This window comes from Myiozetetes cayanensis, unplaced genomic scaffold (assembly GCF_022539395.1).
Source record: "Myiozetetes cayanensis isolate MyiCay16 unplaced genomic scaffold, myiCay2020 scf21, whole genome shotgun sequence".
In the NCBI taxonomy this organism is placed as follows: Eukaryota; Metazoa; Chordata; class Aves; order Passeriformes; family Tyrannidae; genus Myiozetetes; species Myiozetetes cayanensis.
Genome location: NW_026087423.1, coordinates 9550188 through 9570212, shown reverse-complemented (window position 1 = coordinate 9570212; position 20025 = coordinate 9550188). Strand labels below are relative to the sequence as shown.

At 50.9% G+C, this 20025-nt stretch overlaps 1 protein-coding gene across 9 annotated transcripts in view; it reads left to right on the top strand.

Annotated features, from left to right (window-relative positions):
- NCOR2 (nuclear receptor corepressor 2) overlaps nt 1-20025 on the top strand; it is a 234915-nt gene that overhangs the window by 124276 nt on the left and 90614 nt on the right. For all 9 annotated transcript variants that reach the window (XM_050318213.1, XM_050318212.1, XM_050318211.1 and 6 more), the window contains 2 exons: nt 6682-6738; nt 11481-11533. In XM_050318213.1, the coding sequence (XP_050174170.1) occupies nt 6682-6738; nt 11481-11533 (110 nt within the window). The remainder of the gene's footprint in view (nt 1-6681; nt 6739-11480; nt 11534-20025) is intronic.

Genomic DNA, 20025 nt, shown 5'->3' with positions numbered 1-20025 from the left:
CATATCCAGGTGCCTCCTGCCCCTGGAGTATGTGCTGAGTGGAACCACTTTATCTTGTCTCCGGAGCTGAGCTGTGAAATTGCAGGTGAAAAAGTACCTTTTGGGAAATCCTTGCAGTATAACACAGAAAAACCACACACCCCCAAGCCAAAATTTCAACTGTGAGTGCAAACTGTACCATTTCTGAAAGGGTGTGTGAAAATGGGAATTAACATTTTTGGTATTCTCCATAGATTAAACTGAGAACAAATCAGTGGGCAGCATTGTCAGAAGCATTTGAGCCCTATTTTCAAAAGTGTGTTTAGTCCTTGAAGAGACAGAGCAGTGTTTGAGAACAGTAACGATGGCCAAAATATCTGAGAGCATTTGGAAGGTGCCATGGGGATCTCAGGGGACCATTTTGGCTGCTGGGTGCTCAGGTGTGGGATGGGATGTGTTTTCCAGCCCCGGTCATCCCCTCTCCAGGAGCTGCGTGGTGGCAGAGTGACACAGAACTACCTGGGGAAATCGAGTTGTGATGGATGCCTCGGTTGCTGCTGGAGGATGACAGTGATGCAGGTGTTGGGGATCTCCTGAATTAAACCCTGTGAGCAATTTTAGTGTCTTCCCTGCTGGGGAAAGCTGATCCCTGCCGGGTCTGGCACCTCAGAGGTGGTAGCTGTGTGACACAGCCTCCTTGAGGGCTTTAATTTGCACCTCTGGGATGTGTTATTGTACCAACAGAACTTAGCTTTCTTCCACATCAAATCCCCATAACCAGGGTAGATCATCTGTGTGTATTTTTAGCTGTGGCTTTATTCCACTGGGCCATTCACGGGATTCCTTGCATCTGCCTTCCCTTGAAATCGATTGAACATACCTGGGCTTGAAGATGTTTTCGTGCTTTAAATGGAAATTTCCAGGTCCCTTGTTAAGAATGGAGAGGAGAGCAGTGTTTCTGTTGCTCCACATTGTGCTCTGTGCCTTTCCTGGGACGTGGGGCTGGCTGAACTCTCCTTGGCAGCGTGTCCCGGAGGAAGCCGCTACCCAGCAGTGTACCATGGCTTGGCTGGCTGAATTCTCCTCCAGGTCACCTGTGTGCTCAGAGTCCCCCTCAGCTGCCACACACCGTGTGCGTGCAGAGGTGCCCGTGCTGTCTCTCTGAGCACTGTGGAGATGGAGCCCACAGGTGCCCCTCTCCAGGTCTCAGTGAGCCAGACGCGGGTGGTTGGAGGCTCCCTGCAGACCTGCCACCCATCGGAGCCAGCAGGACTCCTGCTCAGAGACCAGCAGATACAAAGCAGCTCCCGTGCTCGTGTCAGGCCTGTCCCTGCAAACAAGCACACGTCAGCTTTCCTCTGAAACATTGGCACTTATTTATCGGAGAGGGAGAGGTCGTGTCAGGACATGGCGTGACTTCGCCCTCCGCTGCCACGCCGGGGAGGGGACGCCACGTGCTGTGACCCACCACAGCGTGGAGAGGGCCAGGATGAGTCCCCCCACGTTGCCCCTGTGGGTGCCAAAGGCTTGGCCACACCAGCCCACTCCTGCTCCACTGTCAGCCCTCCCTGCTCTGCTGTCAGCCCTCCGAAAAACTGGGTTTGATGCAGTGCAGGCAGTGGAAGCAGCAGCAGTGTCTGTCTTGCTCTTGAGATGGAGCTGGTGGAAATCAATAAGATTAAATTTTAATTCGTTTTCTGTCTTGATGCGTGCTCTTTCAAAAGGGCACAGCTATCTATCTATAAATTCAGCATTATGCTGTAAAATTGGAATTCAAAGGATTGTTTGGAACTTTTTCCACCCCCTGCTGCTGTTGTGTCTGTGCGGAGCATGTTCCCAGCTATCCATTTACCCTCCTCAAATACCCTCATAAAGCATTAATGCCCCATCCATAAATAAGGGAATAAATAAATGAAGTCTTTCAGCATTGCAAAGTATAATCTCGCTGTTAACTAATCACAGACACTGAGTGTGACTCAGATCCTACAGGGATTTTATGTCTGTAGAACTCTGATTTTCTATGAACTGCTGATTTACATGAGAAAAGGAAGAATCGGGCCTGCCTTGTCAGCACGGAGCTGGTACAGTAAATAAAACCTTATCAGTGGAAGTGCTTTTGAGTATTAAATCTGCAGAGTTTTTTTCAAATTATAGTTTACGTGATAGCTGGGATGGGGGCATTTCATATTTGGCTGCTGAAAGGGCCTTGTTCCTTTTGCTTTTGTTTCTAATAACTTTTATTCTGCCTCATCGGGGCTCAGTGATGCAAAATGAGCTTCCAAATAGTCTGGAGGAAAACTGGAAAGGCCAGAATTCAGATAGTATTGACACATCTGTATGATAGTGAGATTTCCAGAAAGATAAAATCTAAACAAATAGCCTGGAGTCATTGAGAATCCTTTAAGGTTTTATAGGATTTTAAGGAAATTAATTTTTTAATGGTAGTGATGTCTATTTTTGATGTCTGCTTCAGGATCTGAAGTTCCAGTAGGTGCATTTACTTAGAAGCTCTGTCCATGACTAACCCAGGCCAGATGAGGCTATGTCCTGCATTTTCAGGTCCTGGAAATCCAGAGGAGAATTGCAGAGATCCCAAATCTGTCAAAGGGAGGAAGGGAGACCTTGCAACACAGCTCTGGCTCCTTGCATTGGGCAATTGGAGCTTTCCTGTAATTGCTGCAGCCCCAAGACTTGGATTTCTGCAAGTTTTCTGTGAGAGAGGATGCTGAGATTTAAAGGGGAAAAATTAGTACCTGTGGTAATGGGAATGATAAACTTTCTCTGTGGAACAGGCACTTCCAGCTTGTGGTTTGCTCCCATCAGATCTTGGCACGGAGGTAGGGCCTTGGACCCCCCCACCCCTTACTGTTTGCTTTCTGCTGCATGTGGAAAGGTGTCTCACTTGAGAGTTTTCGTGATTTCTGCTGACTTCAGCCACACTTCTCCTGAATTTTGTGTCAAACAAAATTCCATTCCAGCCTGCCTCTATGCCACGCTGCCCCCACAGCTCTGCCTGTTCCTAGGACGTCGTGCTGGCAGGACAGAACTTTTCCCAGCGCTGCCCTGTGCACGGCCTCCTGCCCCTTTGCATATCTCCATGTGGGACATGCCTGATCCCAAATAGAAACCCTTCCATTCCCCAGCGCTGCTGCCTACGGGCTGCTATAAATAACCCCGGGAGCACGGTTCAGCTGCAGCAGCTTTGTGCTGCATGGAGCCATGGCTGGAGTTGGTCCAAGAAAATGCCGCCTCCTAATTTCAGATCCGCTTTCTCAAAATAACTCCTGTGTTTCCTCCTCTTCCATTTTTAAACTTTGCTTTAAGAGGAGCCCACGCAAAATCCCAGACTCTCCCTCTTCTGGTTTCGGATGCTCCGCTGCCTCGTGGGGTCCTCTCGTCATCCCCACGGGAGCTCACATGGCTGGGAAGTTACTCTCCTGCTTGCTTTCCCCCTCCCAAGCCTATTTTAAGTTTCTTCAAAGGAAAAACAAGGGGCTGGAGTTTGCTTTGGAAGCCAAATGTTTTTAGGCGAGAATGGAGATTTTCATAGTCTGATGTAAATGGGAGCAAAATTCAGACTCAGGGCTTTGGTCCCTCCCTGAACAGCACTGCTCCAGTGCTGGAGCAGTATTTCAGGATTTTGTACAAAATCAAGAAAAGGCGTCTTTGCCTGCTGGCTGTGGAACTGCAGAGGGACTGTACAACGGGTGGGGATCTTTATGTGTCTCATCAGAGGTAATGGCTCGGTTTTGCTTCCCGATACATTTCTTTCTGTTAAATAATAGGAATGCAGGCATGGGTGGGGTCATTCAGCAGATGTAGGTTTCCTTCTGCAAGGTCCCTCACTAAACATACTCCTAATGAAATCAGTATTGGAACCAAGTCCTAGGTGGCTGTGCCTTCAGAAAGTAAAGGATTTACCAGGGCTGTTGGTGGTCTTCAGCAAAGGTCCTGCTGCTGCAGGAGGTCTGGTGGGGGCTGCTTTTGCATCAGAACAGTTTGAGGTTTGTGTAAGTTCTCCAGTCAGGCTTCTGGCTCACTGGCTCCTTAGGCAGGAGCACATCTCCCTGTGTCTGTCCGTCCTTACAGATGATCCCCAGCACGGTGGGAACCTTCTGTGGGGTGTTTTATGTCCTTCCCAATTCTGCCTCCAGCTCTCACCTCCTCGCTCTGCTGGGCCTTTCAGACAGCTCGTTATGGTTCTGCTATGATCTGATAAATGCAGCAAGGAGCATCAGCAATTACAGTGGGTGTCAAGTGTTAATTGGGCAGCTTTCAAGATAGAGGCATTTCTTTGTGTACGTACAAAGATATGACGTGCTCGGAATAGCTTCCCCTCCTGATCTTTCGTTCTGGAGACGTGTATATTGCAGTCGGTTAATGCAAGACAAATTATGCCATTCTTCTTGATTCGCCACATGTTCTGCCTATGGTGATTTGCCTCTGGCTTGTCTCATTAAGTTGTCTAAACATGGCAAATGCAGCAGCTGAACATACTCAGCTTTCTCTCGAAGTTAATCACATTGTACACACAGGCCTGCAGCATCACTGGTCCCTTGCTGTGCCATCCACCTCTGCCAGGGCATCCTCCGCCAGTGCTGGTGCCCAGGAGAACAGGCCCATGGTGGGATTGCCTGCCTTGAGTGGGGCTGCAGTCCTCTACCTGTAATTATGCTAACTGCCATTAATTGGTTTGCTGCTCTCTGTCCCAGGAATGCATCAAAAAAATTTGGGTAAGCTGATGCTTCCTGCTCACCAGCAGACATTGGTGGGCTGGAGGGCACTGGCCAGATCACCCCCTTGGCAACAGATGTAGAGTGGTTTCAGCAGTTTTAATGACCCCTCCTGAAAATCTTACCCCGTGGTTTTAATTCTGTAAGACTTTTGAATGCCACAGTGCTGGTGTTCTCTGAGGTCAGCAGATTTTATAGCTCATGGAGACCAAAATATTAAGCTCTGGCTCAGAGAGAGCCATTCTTGTGTGATTAATTTTTCCAAGGGGCAGGTCCCTGGGCGGACTCGGCTCATTCCCATTAACGGAGTCAGGTGGGCAGTGGGGGAAACTTTGTGCAGTGATTGTGACACCTGTGAACTCCAAGGTCTGATGTGGGGAGCCCTGCAGATAACCAGGCAAGGATGCCTTAACAGTGGGGCTGCTGCCTGCCTTGTGCATATGTGTGGGGATGGTGCCAGAGTGGGCTCGCTGTGTGGTTAAGTCTCTCTCAGCCTCCTTGAAGTCGATTCTAAATTGCAAACAAGCTTTGTGTCATCCCAACCATACAGTAAATAGAGGAACTGGACATCTCCTGGTCAGCCTTGCTGTGGTGAGGCACCTGGTGCAGGCTTTGCAGCTGGGCTGGGGCTGGTTTTGGCCAGGGCCGTTCGACTGGGGCTGTTTTCATGGGCGCTGAGCCCGACTGGGGGCAGGGTGACTCACACAGCTGCTCGGGGTCGACTCTGCTAAAGTGCACGCTGGCAGATCAGACTGTGTGTGGGTGTGCAAAGCCCTGGCGAGGTGCTTGCACACCTACAGCTGCACCAGGGCTTCTGAGGACCCGGCGCCAGCGGGGGTTTAGGGTGGATGTGGGGGCAAGCAGCAGGGCCACGTGCCAGCCTTTGGTGAGACATCCCTGTGCTGATGCCCTGGGAAACTCATCCTGCCCTGAACCAGTGTGAAGGTGAGAGGTCTCTGCTGCTGGAGAGCACTTTGAGACGGAGCCCTGGAGCTGAAATCCCTTCCCTGCCCTGGGGGATCTTCGCCCAGGGTTTGCCAAGCCTCACTGGCTCTGCCACAAGACCAGACCCTAGCCCTACCCTGCTTCCCAGCCCTGGGGCTCAGCTCCCTGTTTTAGGCATCTGTGGATTTTCTCTCTCCTCTACCCAAAAATAACTAAAACTACCTATTTTATCTGAACTTCTGAAAATCCGTCTCCCTGTCCCCCTCGCTGTCAGGCTTTAACAGCTCAGCCTGTGGCGTCGGCAGCGTGCAGCAATCTGGATTTATGGGACTGTCAGTAACCCCCCCTGAACAGCCTGGCTTTGCGAGGAAGTGCTGTTTACTGAAAATGTCATCTTTTATTTAGACTCTTGCTGCAGCCAACCCATGCCTTTTTTTCAGGCCTGTTTAATTAGTAACCACCGCACAGCCCCTGACACGTGTTCCTGGGTGGTTTTTTCCCTTTAATAAGCACTAGGTAGCTTGGCCGGGGGCGGGAGGGGGACGGAGAAGGGCTCCTCTGCGGCAGGGAGGGGAGGGAAGCGAGAGCATGACGAGGAGCCAAGGGCAGCTCAAATCTAACGATCACATGCTCGTGAAGCGATGAATCCTAGAAAGGGCATCTCTGCGTGCGTGCCGGCTTGCCCGCCCTCCTCCTCGCAGGGCGGCCGCGCAGAGGTAACGGGGCACGATCCCCCCGCCTGGCACCCAGAGGGGATGGGGATTCGGGTCACTTCCCGGGCAGAGCTTGGATGCATCAAAGTCATGATAACTCCAGTGCCGGAGCCTTTCCTCCCGCAGGGTTTTCCTGCGGGTCCAGGGGCTGAGCTGGACCTTTCCACCCACTTTCAGGCAGGGGTGGGATTTGTGACAGCTCTGGGGATGTTTTGGAAGTGGTTTTAGCAGAAGGGAGAGCTGGAGCAGAGGGCTGCGACTTGTAATGGCACAAATAACTTTTCTTTCTCTGTCCCCTTTCCTCCCTGCAGAAGAAGGCGGAGGCTGCCCACCGGATCCTGGAAGGACTGGGTCCCCAGGTGGAGCTGGTGAGTGTTACCTCTGGCTGTGGGGAGCGGGAGCCGGGCCAGGTTTGGAGAGGTTCCTGGGCGGTTGCGGCACCCTGTGTGTGTGTGTCTGTCTGTCAGAAGGAAGCCTGCTGCTGGCCTGGACCTCTCGCTGGCACAGCACCAAGGCAGGAAGCAAAGTGACTGAGATGAGTACTGAAACACAGGCAGACACACACACAGAGCCCTCTTCCGAGAGCCTTAACCCTTTGGCTCCCTCCTCATGCGCTGCAGAGGATCTGGAGGGTGGAAGGGGCTCCAGCACAGTCTGCCTCCACTTGGGATTCTGATGGCTTTGTCTGCTGGTGGTAGCCACAGCACTGGGGCTGTGGGGCTGCTGCCTGGGCAGCCAACCTTGAGGTGCTGTATGGAGGGATGGGTGCTTGGACTCTCCTCTGTCCCATGTAAAGGGAGGAGGGTGCTGGAGGGTGCTCTGTGAGCACAGCTCAGCCACAGCTGCAATGACCTGCAGGTATCAGGACTCACACGCTTCCTATTTCAATCTCCCTCGTGCACAGGGAATCTGAGAACAACTTAGAATAAATTCCCAATTTTGGGCTACCAAAAGGACCAGAAGGTGGAAGGATCAGACCCAGTCTGAGAGAGCATCTGTTGCTTTGCATCAGCCGTGGGGTGCAGTGGAGGGAGCCATTCCTGTGAGGTGGGAGCAGGCAGCTCACAGGCCTCAGCAGCTGTAATTTGGACTTGCCTTGTGGAGGTGGTACAAATCGCTGTCTTTCCTGGTGCGTAAGGGAGAGGTCACAGGGGAATTACTGTACATGTCAAAGCCCACTTCCTTGTCGGGGAGGTAACACTCATTATTTTTCCTCTGAGTCACCAGGGTCAAACCTTTTGCTCTTTCTGCTCTGAAGATTGGCAGTGCCTGGGGTTGGTGCTTCCTCATCTGAAAGACGTTGCGTTTCCTTTCCTTCCTCCTCCCGTTTGTTTTTTCCTCCCGTTTTTCCTTTTTTTGAGTCTGTTGATGCTTTGTCCCTGGGTGCTGACACTGCACAGGAGAGCTGCAGCAGAGCCCAGTGCAATCCCTTCCACTGTCACCCTCCCTTCCTCCTTGGAGGGCAGGGGAAAAAAACCTCTCTGAGAAAACCCTGCAAAGCCCCGGCTGGGCTCTCTGTGCATCTTGCAGACGGTCTCACGTGTCTGCCCGGAGAGAGACACTTCCTATGGCCCAACCCCCATGCCATGCCAGGCACAGCAGCACTGGGACCTGCCAACGGCCTGCAAGAGACAAGATGAATAGTCATATCTTTTTCTGAGTTGGAAAGGAAGCAGCTCCAGGAAGGAGAGCAGCTCTGCACTCTCTGCCCGATGCGCCTGCGTGCTCCAACAGTTTCACACACCACGTGCAGGTCGCAGTGGAAATGGGTTGGTCATGGCAGAGAGGCTGGAGGTTACCACGTCCTGAGTGCTGCTGGCAGGATGGAGCTGGAATTCCCAGGAAGCAGGGATCCAGTTCAGGTCTTGGGAAGCTTCCATCTACGTCAGGAGGAGACTGAGTCAGTAAACCAGGACTCTGCTCATTTCGTCCCTCCAGTGTAGCGGTACCATTTAAAAATGACCCCATGTTTTCCCCAGGGAGAAATGTCTTTGAGATGTGTTGTCTGAACCCTGCAGTGGCCACAAAGCAATTGAAACCTGTTGTTCTCTTTTATTTCTAAAGAGCTTTCAGTGAATCCAGGGCTTTCCCAGTAATAGCTTTGCATTGCAATTATGTTTTTCTTAAATGTCATTCCCCAGAGAAATGCACTGCATGTCTCTAACCCTGGAAGAGCACTGTGGATGTTTTGATACATGTCACTTCACCCATCTGACCTGTCAGCTTTACTTCTCCTTACACAGTGAGAAAGGTGGAATTCTGTGCAGATTGCAGACAGCTCTGAGGAAGGATGCTGTTTTACAGCATGTTGAGAATAAAGTTTCTTTAACTATTTAATCTGTGAGGTTAAGTTCCCTCTGGGTAGGTAGAACTTGTCTCTGGGGCTTCCTCCGCTGCATGGGTTGAGTTATGGTGCCAAGGCTGTTGTGCAGACAGAAATCTCTTTGAGGTGCTAGTGTCATATGGATCTTGTGTTTGGGTCCCAGAGTTCCTTACTTCTGAGTGTTTGGGCATTTCTTTTAAAGTGATGTGCTCCAGTGCTTGTCTGCTAACACTTAGGTTTTCTTACTAAGAATTAAGTGTCTGTTTAATATCATAAATAGGTTGTAATGGAAAGGAATAATCAGCTTTTAGAAAGCTAGGTGGCATCAGGGCATCCCTAATGTGAGCGTGCACATAAGCATCTTCTAACCCAGGTCCAAACCAAAATGTTAATTCCACTGCTTCTCCCAGGAGGAAGGTCTCTGTGACCCACCATATGCCAGCTTCTTTTCTTTGATTTTTGTGAGCAGAAAGGGAAGAGAACCACTTCTATTTATCAGTATTTCCAGCTCCTGCATTCTTCTTCCAAGAGACAGTCACTGCTCAAGGCCACCCAGCGGTTCCTCCAGTCAGGCCTTTCCAGCGTGACTGTGGATGTGATGCTCTGGAGCTGCGGCTCGATTTCTTCTCTCCCTGGTGCAGACCTGCCTCTCTCGAGCTACGTGATGAGACGGATGTCTGTGTTCCTCTGAGCTTTCCAAGCGTGAAGTGCACAGCCAGCTCTGAGCCTGGAGTCAAACCAGCAGCTCTGAGAGGATTCATGATAGAAACATCCCTGGGGAAGGGACACCACTGAGAACGTCTCCTTCAGGAGAACCAGCTTGTCCCCCTCATCTGCGCTGGCTCTGCCAGCACAGGGTGGCCAGGTGTCTCCTGGCAGGTGTCTCCTGGCAGACTTGCAGCCCGTTGTCCCCTCACCAGGTAACAGATGCTCGGATGCTGCCATCAGCCCTGCATCCCTCCTGGAACACGGCAGCTCATCTCACTGTCTCTTTCTGCCTGGGGATTACGTGCCTCTTATGTGCCCCTTCCGCCCGGGGATTACGTGTGCTTTCCCAGCGAGGAGGGGCATGTCCGAGGGCAGCCAGAAAAAGGAGCTGATGACTTGTTGGTGCCAAGGTGCAGCAGGGATGGGCTGCAGAGAGGAGGGAGAGCTACACCCAGTCTGCGTTCTGTGCGGATCGATGTGGCTGTCCCGGTGTGTGGCAGGGGAGAAGTGAGGCAGTATCTGTTTTAAAGAGCAGTAGAGACAGGCTGGCTGTGTGGAAGAACAAGCTTCTGTGCCGAGCACCTGTGATGGAGAGATACCGCGTAGGAGGTGAGAGTGACACCTTCTTCCAACTGGAGGAGAAAGGAACCCACCTCTGTTTGCAGTCCTGTCCCCTCCAGTGCTGCTCACCTGATTGAGCAAATGCTCAGCGGATGTTTTGCTCTTTTCCTGTGTTCAATCTGAGATGAAATCGAGTGGACCCTGAGCGTAGCCTCAGCCCTATGACAACAGTAGGAGGTTGGTGTGTCAGCATCCATGGCCAGGGTGCTGCCTTCAGCCAGGAATTGGACGTCACACATCCCTATGCCTGTGTTTGGCCACAGATGTTATATGCTCACAGCTGGCTTTGGGAAGTTTTGGAAGTGGATGAATTGCCTGAGTACTTTCATGGTGTTTCTGTGGTTGGACCTGAGCTGTGGTCATTAGGTGCCCAGTTGCTGGTGATGGTTGGGCCATGACAAGCTTTTGGTTAGCCCTGGCTAGTTGGACATGTTCACAGCAGCTTAGACAGTGACTAGAAGTGTTGAAGGCCTTAATCCTGAGCATCTTGTCAGTCTGCTGGTGTGGACACAACTGATGGCAGGTCCTGGAGTGTGGCCTGAGCCGTTATTCACAATGGGTGGAATTGAGCGTGCTCTCTTTGGTATCTCTCCCTTCCAGAGGTGGGACCCTGTGTTGTGGCAGGTTCCCAAGGGTACATCCCTGCAGATGGGAAGGGAGAGGTAGCAGGGGCAGTGACCAGCTGAAGGTGACAAGGGATGGATCCAGCTCTCCTGACTCCCCATGGAAGTCCCTGGCACTGAGGATGTGAGGGGCAGAGCAGCCCCACGATGGGTGCTCACATCTGGTGTTGGAGACAGCAACAATCAGTGGGCTCTCCAAGGTGCAACCCTGGGAAAAACACTTGTCCTCTGGAGCCCAGTTGCCCTTCCAGAGGGACAGACAAGCGCTGCTCTCCGTATGGGTGCTGGGGGACTGCGGGACATGCGCAGGGGCCAACCTACCCCTGGAACTGCTGGAAACCCCAGGAGTGAATGCTTGTCCTGCCTGCAGTTGCCTGCGCTTGGCTCCCTGGGAGGGCTCAGGCAGGCTTTTGCTGTGTAGACATAACAACTTGCAGCACACAGACTGTCTCTTCCCGCTCCCCAAGCCCCCCTTTCCCCTCGCCTCCCCCGTGTCATATGTTCCGAGGCGCACTGCGTTTTTCAGTCGGTGAATAACAGCCACGTACTCGCCGTGCCGTGTTTATCTGGACGACGTCGTCGCAAATTGCTTGTTCTGAGCCGGCTCGCTCGAGCACTGCCTGCCCTCCCACGGGCTGAGCCGGGATGCACCGGGACTCGAGTGGCACTGCCAGGAGCCAGCACCCTCCAGTATGGCTGGGAGCAGGGCTGGGGGCACGGGGACGGGCGCCTGAGCTGGGAACCTGCACCGAGGTGGCGGAGCTTCTGATGGGTTTAAGTTTCTAAATGCCAGACTGTACCTTTTATACCTTTTCATTTTTCTTATTTATTTCAGCCATTATACAACCAGCCTTCAGACACCAGGCAGTACCATGAAAACATTAAAATGTAAGTATGTGGCAATAAAGCTGTTTTAAATGTCAGGTTGGGTATTAGGCTGGAGTGGGAGGGATGCCAGCTCGCTCCCAGACCTGGATTAAAACTGTTGAGGAATTGTGAGCATCCTATCAGAGCTGCTCTGGGCGCCTGAAGCACAAACCAGTTCCAGGAGCAGCTCCAGGAGCTCAGTGGTCAGGAGCTGTAGCTTCAGGTGGATGCTGAAGGTGCTGTTTGATTTTCTCAGGGGGGTGGATGCAGGTCCTGGCCAGTCCCTTGATGTTTTCCCTGAGAACACTCACCTTGAGTGCTTTCTTCTGTATTTCACCAATACTGAAGTACAAAATCAGCTGCCAGCATGTGTGTGTGTGTGTTTGCATGAGAGAAAGATGAGGTAAAATGGAAAGTTGCAATTACAATTAGATTTTCATGAAGGACCACTTGAATGTCTAATAACAACTGGTTATTTCAAAGATACTTACTGAGACTTAGCAATCATCTAATTTGACTTATCACCTCAATACATGATTTAATCATCAGCGTGTGTTTAATAACCAGAGTGACTTCCTGAACATAGAAGAAATGTAACAGATAATGAGAATAGCAATAATTGTGATTATTGTTGGAAATTTAAATAGTCAAACCAGATCTGAAACTTTTTATCTGCCTTGAATGAACTGATGATTGCTCTGAGCTGCCTGCAGCGTGTCTATTTTGGTACGGGCTCGGTCAGCTGGTGATAATCATCTTTAATAATCTATTAACAAAAGTTAATAATCTCTTGCTTTTCAGCGGAATGTTAATTGATCCCAGGGAATTATAGGGGAAGAGTTCCTGTACCTTTGCTCTAGGGGAGCGTGGTGGGAGCTGGTGGTGTTTAGGGCTGTCTTGTCCCCAAGGGCTGCAGTGAGGAGGGTTTGGTGACGTGACCTGTTCAGTGCCTGGCCCTGCTCCATTCCTGCTTCACCCAAGGCTTCCTGGATCATCCCAGCGATTCACTCGCTGTAAAACATTCAAACCCAGCATCACCCCCAGCCCCTCGGTTCCCATGGGGCTCAGGGGGTGCCTGTCAGTTCAGTGGGCTGGCAGCTGATAAACCATCTTGTGCAGTACCAGGTGCTGGCCCAAGGACGTGTTCTCTGTACTGTTGGTTGTCACCCCTGGCAGTGATGGTGCGTGGAAGTCACCAGCTCTTGGGGACCCTCTCTAGCCATCTCTGGCCCCATAGCCATCCTAATCTGGGCACCGAAGCTGGCAATTTCAAACTGATTGCAAGTTTTGTCCTTGAAAGAACGAGTTAAAAGTAGATCCAAATACTTCACCCGCTCTCCATTCCCCTGCCAATATTTGTGGGTTTGTGATCACATTTTCCTGTGATTTAAACAATTTCCTGTCCTGGGTAGCTGCCCGAAAGACGGGCGCAAACAGGAGGGAGCTGAGTGCGCAGGTCAGGAGTGAAACTGTTGACAAGAGGTGAAGCCCAGTCCAACCAGCTTCCCGTGCCATGGCAGCACATGCTCCCCTCCATCCTTGCCCCTGCAGGCATCCGTAGGGTTATCCCCACCCCAGGCAGCAGCAGTCCCTGTAGTGGTGGTGGTGACAGACCAAGGAGAGGTTGGAGCAGGCAGCCTTGGGGTTAATGTTCACTGTGATTAATGCTGCAAAAATACGGGAAGGAAACCACACATTTTAATGAAAAGCCTCCGTCTCCTCCTTCCAGAAGCCTGGCAATTAGCTGCCTTCAGCTGGTTGTTGATGCCAGCCGAGCACAGTTACAGATCTAGGTCAGAGAAAGGCCCCTGAGCGATCTGGGTTCCAGATGTTGGCTGCTTTTGGACATGGGTCTGCTTCAGAGGTCCTGGGGTCTGCTCTGCACTTTGCTACTTGTTGATGGATGTGCAGAGAAATTGGTGTTTGCTTTTTTCCATGTCTGTGTCCCTGCTGCACATAAAAGCACATTTGGATGCTTGGGGGGCAGATAGGAAATCAAGATTTCAGTGATTCTTCCAAGCAAATGATTCAGGGTCCTTTGACCAAGAGGAAAAGATACTAAACTTCCCTGTTTTGACCAAGTCATGCTTGGATGTTCACATACATATAACTTCTCCATGGGATGCATTTGAAGTTATTTTTTGTCTTTTCCTTGTTCTTAATATGTTTATGCCTTTCTGCTTCGGAAGAGCAGCTTCTGCTCCATAGCCTGGAGGTGGCTGTTTCCATAGGAGATGGAGTAAATCCTCAGGGCGCTGGGAGACACCAGCCGGATGCATTTAGAGCAGCAGGACAGCTGCCAGGACAGCACAGGTTATATTTTGCCAAGGTGTAATTGGATGCAGATTCTTCTAAACAGCTTCACCCTATGCAGATTTAGCCACGATGAGAAAGCCTTTTTGCAGATTGCTGGAGAATCATCTGGGGTTTGATTCTGTCCACAAACCCTCACTGCATCCTGGCTGTGTTGTGCTAAATGGAAAGCGCTGCCACGTGAGGGTGGTTTTGGAGCCTCATACCTGGGCACAAGATGGCCAGGCTGTTAACTATCACAAATACCTTTTATAGATTGGGTTTGGGTTTGTTTTTTTTTTTTTTTAAATGTTTCCTGGTGTGGATTTTTTTTTTTCTCAGTTGAATGTTTGCAAATGTCAGTGGGAAGGCATTTGAATATCACAAAGCCAGGATTCCTCGATTTCTCCACAGCCATACTCTCTGCCTTGCAACACTCATTTAATTCTCCCTTCTTGTTTGCTTTGCTTTTCAGTTGGGATGAGTCACGTATGCTAATAGAGCTGACTGGGGAGTTACCGGCAGAATTTCTACTCTTACTAAAATGTTACCGGTCTCTTATTTTCATGGAGTTTTATGGCCTGTCTCCTATTCAGTACAGTTAAAATTAATTTCATGCCCCAGTTCATTCCAGTGTTTGCAGCTTCAAAAGCTTTTATGTCCTATTTAGCTGCCTGGCTGTGCTCTGTTACCCGTCTGCGCGGTCCCTTCGGTTCACCTGTGAGTGCAGGCTTCGAGCAAACATGGTTAATTTTGTATGCTACATCTGCCACAGGATCCAAGGCACCCTTGAGTGGTTTGTTCCAAAGACTTGACCTACCTTTGATGGCACTGTGTCCTTTCTGTTTGAAATACCTGCTCTGTCGGAGGGAAGGGCTCTGCCGCTCTCTCATCAGGAAAGAAGACAGCAAGACGGTGCTTAGTGCCCTCATTTTCTAGGGATGGGGTGATTTTTTCCCCTGTAGCTGGCTTGGCCCTGGCTGTTTTTCAAGGTGAAAATTTTTTTGGCTTTACAACAGACCAACAAGTTCCTTCAAGATGAGTCACAGCCTTGAACACAACTGGAGACCACTTGAGTAATTCTGCATCAGTTGAGGAGGTTACAAAGACCCCTTTTTTACATTTTGATGAAATACTACAAATGCAGAAGGCACTTAGTGGTGCACCAGTGAAGCACCAGTGCATCTGGACAAGGTCTGTTATTTCAGTGCTTTGCCAGATGGACGTACAAGGATGAGAGATGCCCTTCCCACCCTGCCACAGTAGTGTCTTTACGTATTCCCCAGACTCCTGACTCTAAAGATATTAACCTTCTTTCCTCCAAGTGTTTGAAAAATGACAAGATGTTGTTCACATGAGCAGGATCAATTACCTGCTGTCTGTTTGGAGAGATAGTCTCCAAGGGGGCCTTCGTCTCTACGGCGGGAGATTCCTGCTCGGTCAGCCATGAAAAACAGCCTGGTAGGACTCTCCTCCCCCCCTTCCCAAAGCAGTCATTTGCAATCATCTTCTGTGAGATTTGTATTTGAAAGCAAAACGTGAGCTTCTGAGCCTTGAAAAAGCACACAAAAAGGAAAAGTGAAGGGCCCGGGATAAGCGTGTGCAAGGTGCTGTTCACAGGGTTTGCTTTCAACCTTCCCTTCGAGAGCTTCTCCTTGCTGTTACATGGAAATTCAGGAATGTCAGGGTGAAACCAGGCTGCATCCCCTTGAGATGCTTGGAGAGGTGTTGGAGAACCAGGGTCTGAGTGTAAAGTTAAAACAGATTGAGAGCTTGGTGTGATTTGGGTTTTCTCATGTGTCTGGATCCAGTGGCAGCAGAGCTCAGTGTACGGTTAATATTTGCACATTTGGATTGCTGTCTGCAGCTGAGAGCTTCTCAGGGAGAGGGGGGGAACTTTGCCTCAGCAGGATCAAAATCTGAAGTCAGGATTTTAAGAGAGGTTTCGAGGCTTCTGAATATCTTTTTATTTTCCAAAGCCCCCCCCCCCTCAAAAGAGCAGAACAGCTTTCTTCTGAAAGTCTCACTACTGTGGCTTTCAAAATCACTTGTCACATTGGGAAATTTAACATCTTTTCATTACTTGCTGTTTAGGGGATTTAGTAGCACTGGATTGCCTCTAAATTCATAGTTGAAGCCTGACATGTAACACAAATGTTCTTTCAAACCCTGTCATTACTAATGCATTCTCTTTCAGGTCTTTTTATTAGTGCTTGTAGACATTTTCCTCATTAGAAATTCACCTAGCAGCTCCCCGCTCATCCCATTCAAGGTTTCTCATCTCTTTTATTCTCTATTGGCATGCACCAAGGCAGCAGCATTACCTGGTGATGAATTACTAAATGATGGAGACACACACTGCAGCCTTCTGCTTCTTCCTCCTGCTAGTGAAAAGCCAGTACTGGTTTTGGGGGGACTATCTTGCAACATATGGACTTTCAGTGTCAACCTGGGCTTCAGGAGAAGACAGAGGTGTAGGATGGGTGCCTGACTGATGGGCAGAAGTGCTTCTGCACTTGCATTTGTCTCATTTTGGTCCTGAGCTCATAGGTGCTAAAGGGGATGGGCAGGAATTTCCCATCTGGTGTTAGGAACTGGGGTTGTGGGTGTAGCTGCTGCCCAAGGGGTCACTTGAGCACCTTCACAAGTAGATGGCACAGGGACAGGGCAGGCAGTGCTGGGGGTCTGGCCAGTGCAAGCTCTGATAACAAGGTGCCTGTGTTTGCCAAGGCATCTCCTCCTTGGAGCATCTCGCTGGCCTCAGTGTGTGAACCAGTGAATTGACAGCATCACCTGCTTCATGAGTTACAGTGCTGGGTTTGGACCTCCAATGCTGAGTGCAGTTTGGAGCTGCAGAGGACATGATTTGAGAGCCTGGGAATGGCTTCAGAATAGCTGCTTTCTCTTGAGCGTTGTTACTGGGCACAAACAGCCTACCTGACTGTACATCCAGAGTTATGAACCTCTTCCACTTTCCTCTCAGAGGCACAATAGTGCTGGGAGCTTAGCCCATCCCAGTGCTCAAGGGCTCTGGGGTAAATTAACTAAAGATCTGATTCCCTTTTCTTCCCCAGAAAACATTGCTGAATAGTGGAAGGGACTGCTCCAAACAGCTGGCTTTCCAGGAGCGTGCCCTGCCATGGGGTTAGTAGGTTACAGTGTGTTAGCAGCTGGAGCTCTGTGCTCCAGCCACTTCAGAGCGAGCGAGGGAATGCGTGCAGTGACCCGTGAACAGGGTGACCTGCTCCCTGCCCTCGCTGCAGGGCGTGCTGTGGCTGCAGGGAATCACTGACTGCCCTGAGCTGCGGCTGCGGATCCTGGCACCAGCGATGAACAGGAGCGGCCTCACCAGGGGGGAGGACAGAACTGTTTTGGTCTCCGTTGCCTCTTGGCTGGTTTCACCTCAGAGTGTTCTTGCTGTGCTGCTCGGGTCCCCTCATTTGCAGATCTCCCATCTCCCTGTGCTTTGTTTGGCTGGAGTTGCCAGGAGCTCCCTCCGTTTCCTACCCTTGCCTGCACGATCCGTCTCGCTGTGCAGTGGCGTTGCCAGCTGCTCGCTGCCTCCTTCCCATCCCTCTTTGCAGCTTGGTCCCTGCTTTGTTTGCCTTGGCTGTTTGATGAAAGACGTTCCTGTGTAATTAAATACCCCTGATAAGTTTTGCTCAAATATCAAACTTCCTTTCATCTCGTCTTGCACCGGCTGAAGGTCTCGGCAGGCTCAGCCAGGTGTGCCGCAGTGCATCGGCTCTTTGTATCCTTTGGGAGCCTTATCCCAGGGCTTTTGGCAGTGTCCACACGTGGGTACACACCGGCACCGACACGCATGTGTGCACGCACATCCTTTCAGTATCGCAGCCTCCGGAAGGATCGTGTCCAAGTCATTCGTGTGGATCTGAGCCAAGTAACTCAAAAGTCAGAGTTACAGGTTCTCTCCTTAACTGGCCCCATTGTGAAAGCCATTAAACAAAAGCAACCTTGGGCCAAGCCAATGAAGGTGGAAGGGGCTGCTCCCACAGGGCTCACTTTGCTTTGCTCGGGGAGGGAGATGGGTTTCTCTCAGCGGTTTGGAGGCTGGCTCCAAGGATCCTGCTCCGGTGTGGGCTCACCTGTCACGGCAGTGAGGCTGGGAGGTGAGGATGAGTTATACAAGGATAAAAACCTCTTGCAGAATCACACCCAAAATTATAGACAGTGTGTGAATCCTGTTTTCTGGGCTGGATGGAGGCAACTCTGTGCCTGGTGTCTGCAGGAGCTCACATGGTCAGTGTCTCTCTGGAGAAGGCTGTGGTGTGTGACCCACACTGACTTGTCTCCTGCTCCCTGCGGAGGAGCAGAGAAGTTGCAGGAAAAGCTTGTCTGGTGACCAAAGGTCTGGAATAGCTTTTGTCACAGAGAAGGTAACTGCATGTTGTGTCCTAACCCTTGAGGAGAGCGGGTGTCAGAGGGAAGCGTTAGACTGGGGCTGCACTGAAGCAGGCGAGTGGGAGATGGCAGCCGGTGCTGGGGGATGCTGTGTGAGGCTGAGGGGCCCTCCAGAAGCAAGGTCCTTCCCCATGGGTACACCAGGGAGCCCACAGCCACAGGGAAGTCAGGAATGCAGATGGGCACCATCCGTTAGATGAATCGTTGACCACAAGGATGGGGATGTGCCATCTGGCAGGCCCCAAATACCAGCTCGCCAGAAGCTGGGCAGGCTCTGTGTCTTTCCCGGCCTGCCCTTGTCCTTAGGGACACCACTGAGGACAGGGCAGGGAGCTCGCGTGTTCTCCCCACCCTGCGTGGTGTGACGTGCCAGCCCAGCAATACTTAAAACTGCCCACAAGAGTCACTGTTGCTTTATGTAAGGAGCCTCCATTCCTCCTGCCTGGGAGCTGCCTGATTTCTTCACCTCTGCAGTTCAGGTCTCCATCCGTGACGCTTTTCTTGTGCCCCAGAAAACCACGGGCTGGGGAGGAGGAGGAGGATGGAGGAGGGTTGGCACCTCGCACCAGCGACCTTTGCCATGTGCTGCTCCACAGGGGTTGTATCCGTGCCCGACTCCCAGCAGACAGCCCTCACCTTCCCCGCCTGAGCTGCAGCGGTTGTGCTCGGCTCAGTGATTTGCCCAGGGAGCACAGCGTGTGCTTTGGAGACATGTGGCCCGAATTAACCTCCCTGCAAACGGTTTCTAAGTAACAGCAGTACATGTAGCAAGATAAACTGTGAAGCCTATTTATATTTACCGAGATTGTATTAACCTTTGAAAGGTTGACCTTATGCAAAAACAAAACAAAACAAAACAAAAAAAAAGATAAAGTGGCAAAAACATTCAGGGCATGAGGGGGTTTGTTGTTGTTTTAATCCTTTCACTCTTTGATTACCTCAGCCTGGGTGGTGGTAAACATACACTGGCTTTCAAGGCATTCCTGATTTTTGCAGCTGCAGAGCCATTAAGCCTTTGACTGTATTAGCACTTTCAAGGTCAGCCATGATGCACAACTCAAGGCAACCCATCAGCTGCGTTAGAGCTGCTAATTTCCTTCATTTATGCTCCTTTTTTTTTTTGAGAACTTGAGCAGCAGATCCAGCAGCAGCGTGTCAAAGCCCCACATTGTTCTTGGATGTCACCCAGGCTGACGTAGGGAGAGCAGAGGTTGATGTAGCTGGGCTGGCCCTAAGGGACAATCCATGACCCCTTGTTGGGAACCATCCCCATGCATGCTTGTCACCCCAGTGATTTCTCTGTGTTAGAGCCTCTGTTAGAATTGGAATAAACAAACAAATAACCAGAATGTGTCTGTTGGGCACAGTGACCCGTCGGAGCTTGTTCACTCAAAGCTGAAGCCGTGGAAGGAAATCTGTCCGACGGGGTCTCTGCAGGGTTTGCCGCCTGCTGTGGCACCACACGGCGCTGGGGCTGGTGACAAAAGCTCTTTGTGTGCAACAGGAAGGGACACAGGAGTGTGTGAGGAGCTGGGGCTGACAAACGGGTGCTGGATGGTGCTGCACGGACCTTACCTGTGTGTCTGGCATTATCCTCCTCCTCGTTTCTCAAGCCTCTCTCCCTGCACAGGTGGGCAGATGTTACTGCAGCTCTGTGCCTCAGTTTCCCTCACCTCTAAAGGCCAGTGGATGCTGTTTGCACCAAGATGAGCAGTGAGGTGTAGCTCAGCCAGTCACCTGTGACCCCCTTTGAGGCTCCTCCATGGATGCCCCTCACAGGCAGAATAGGTGTGTGATCC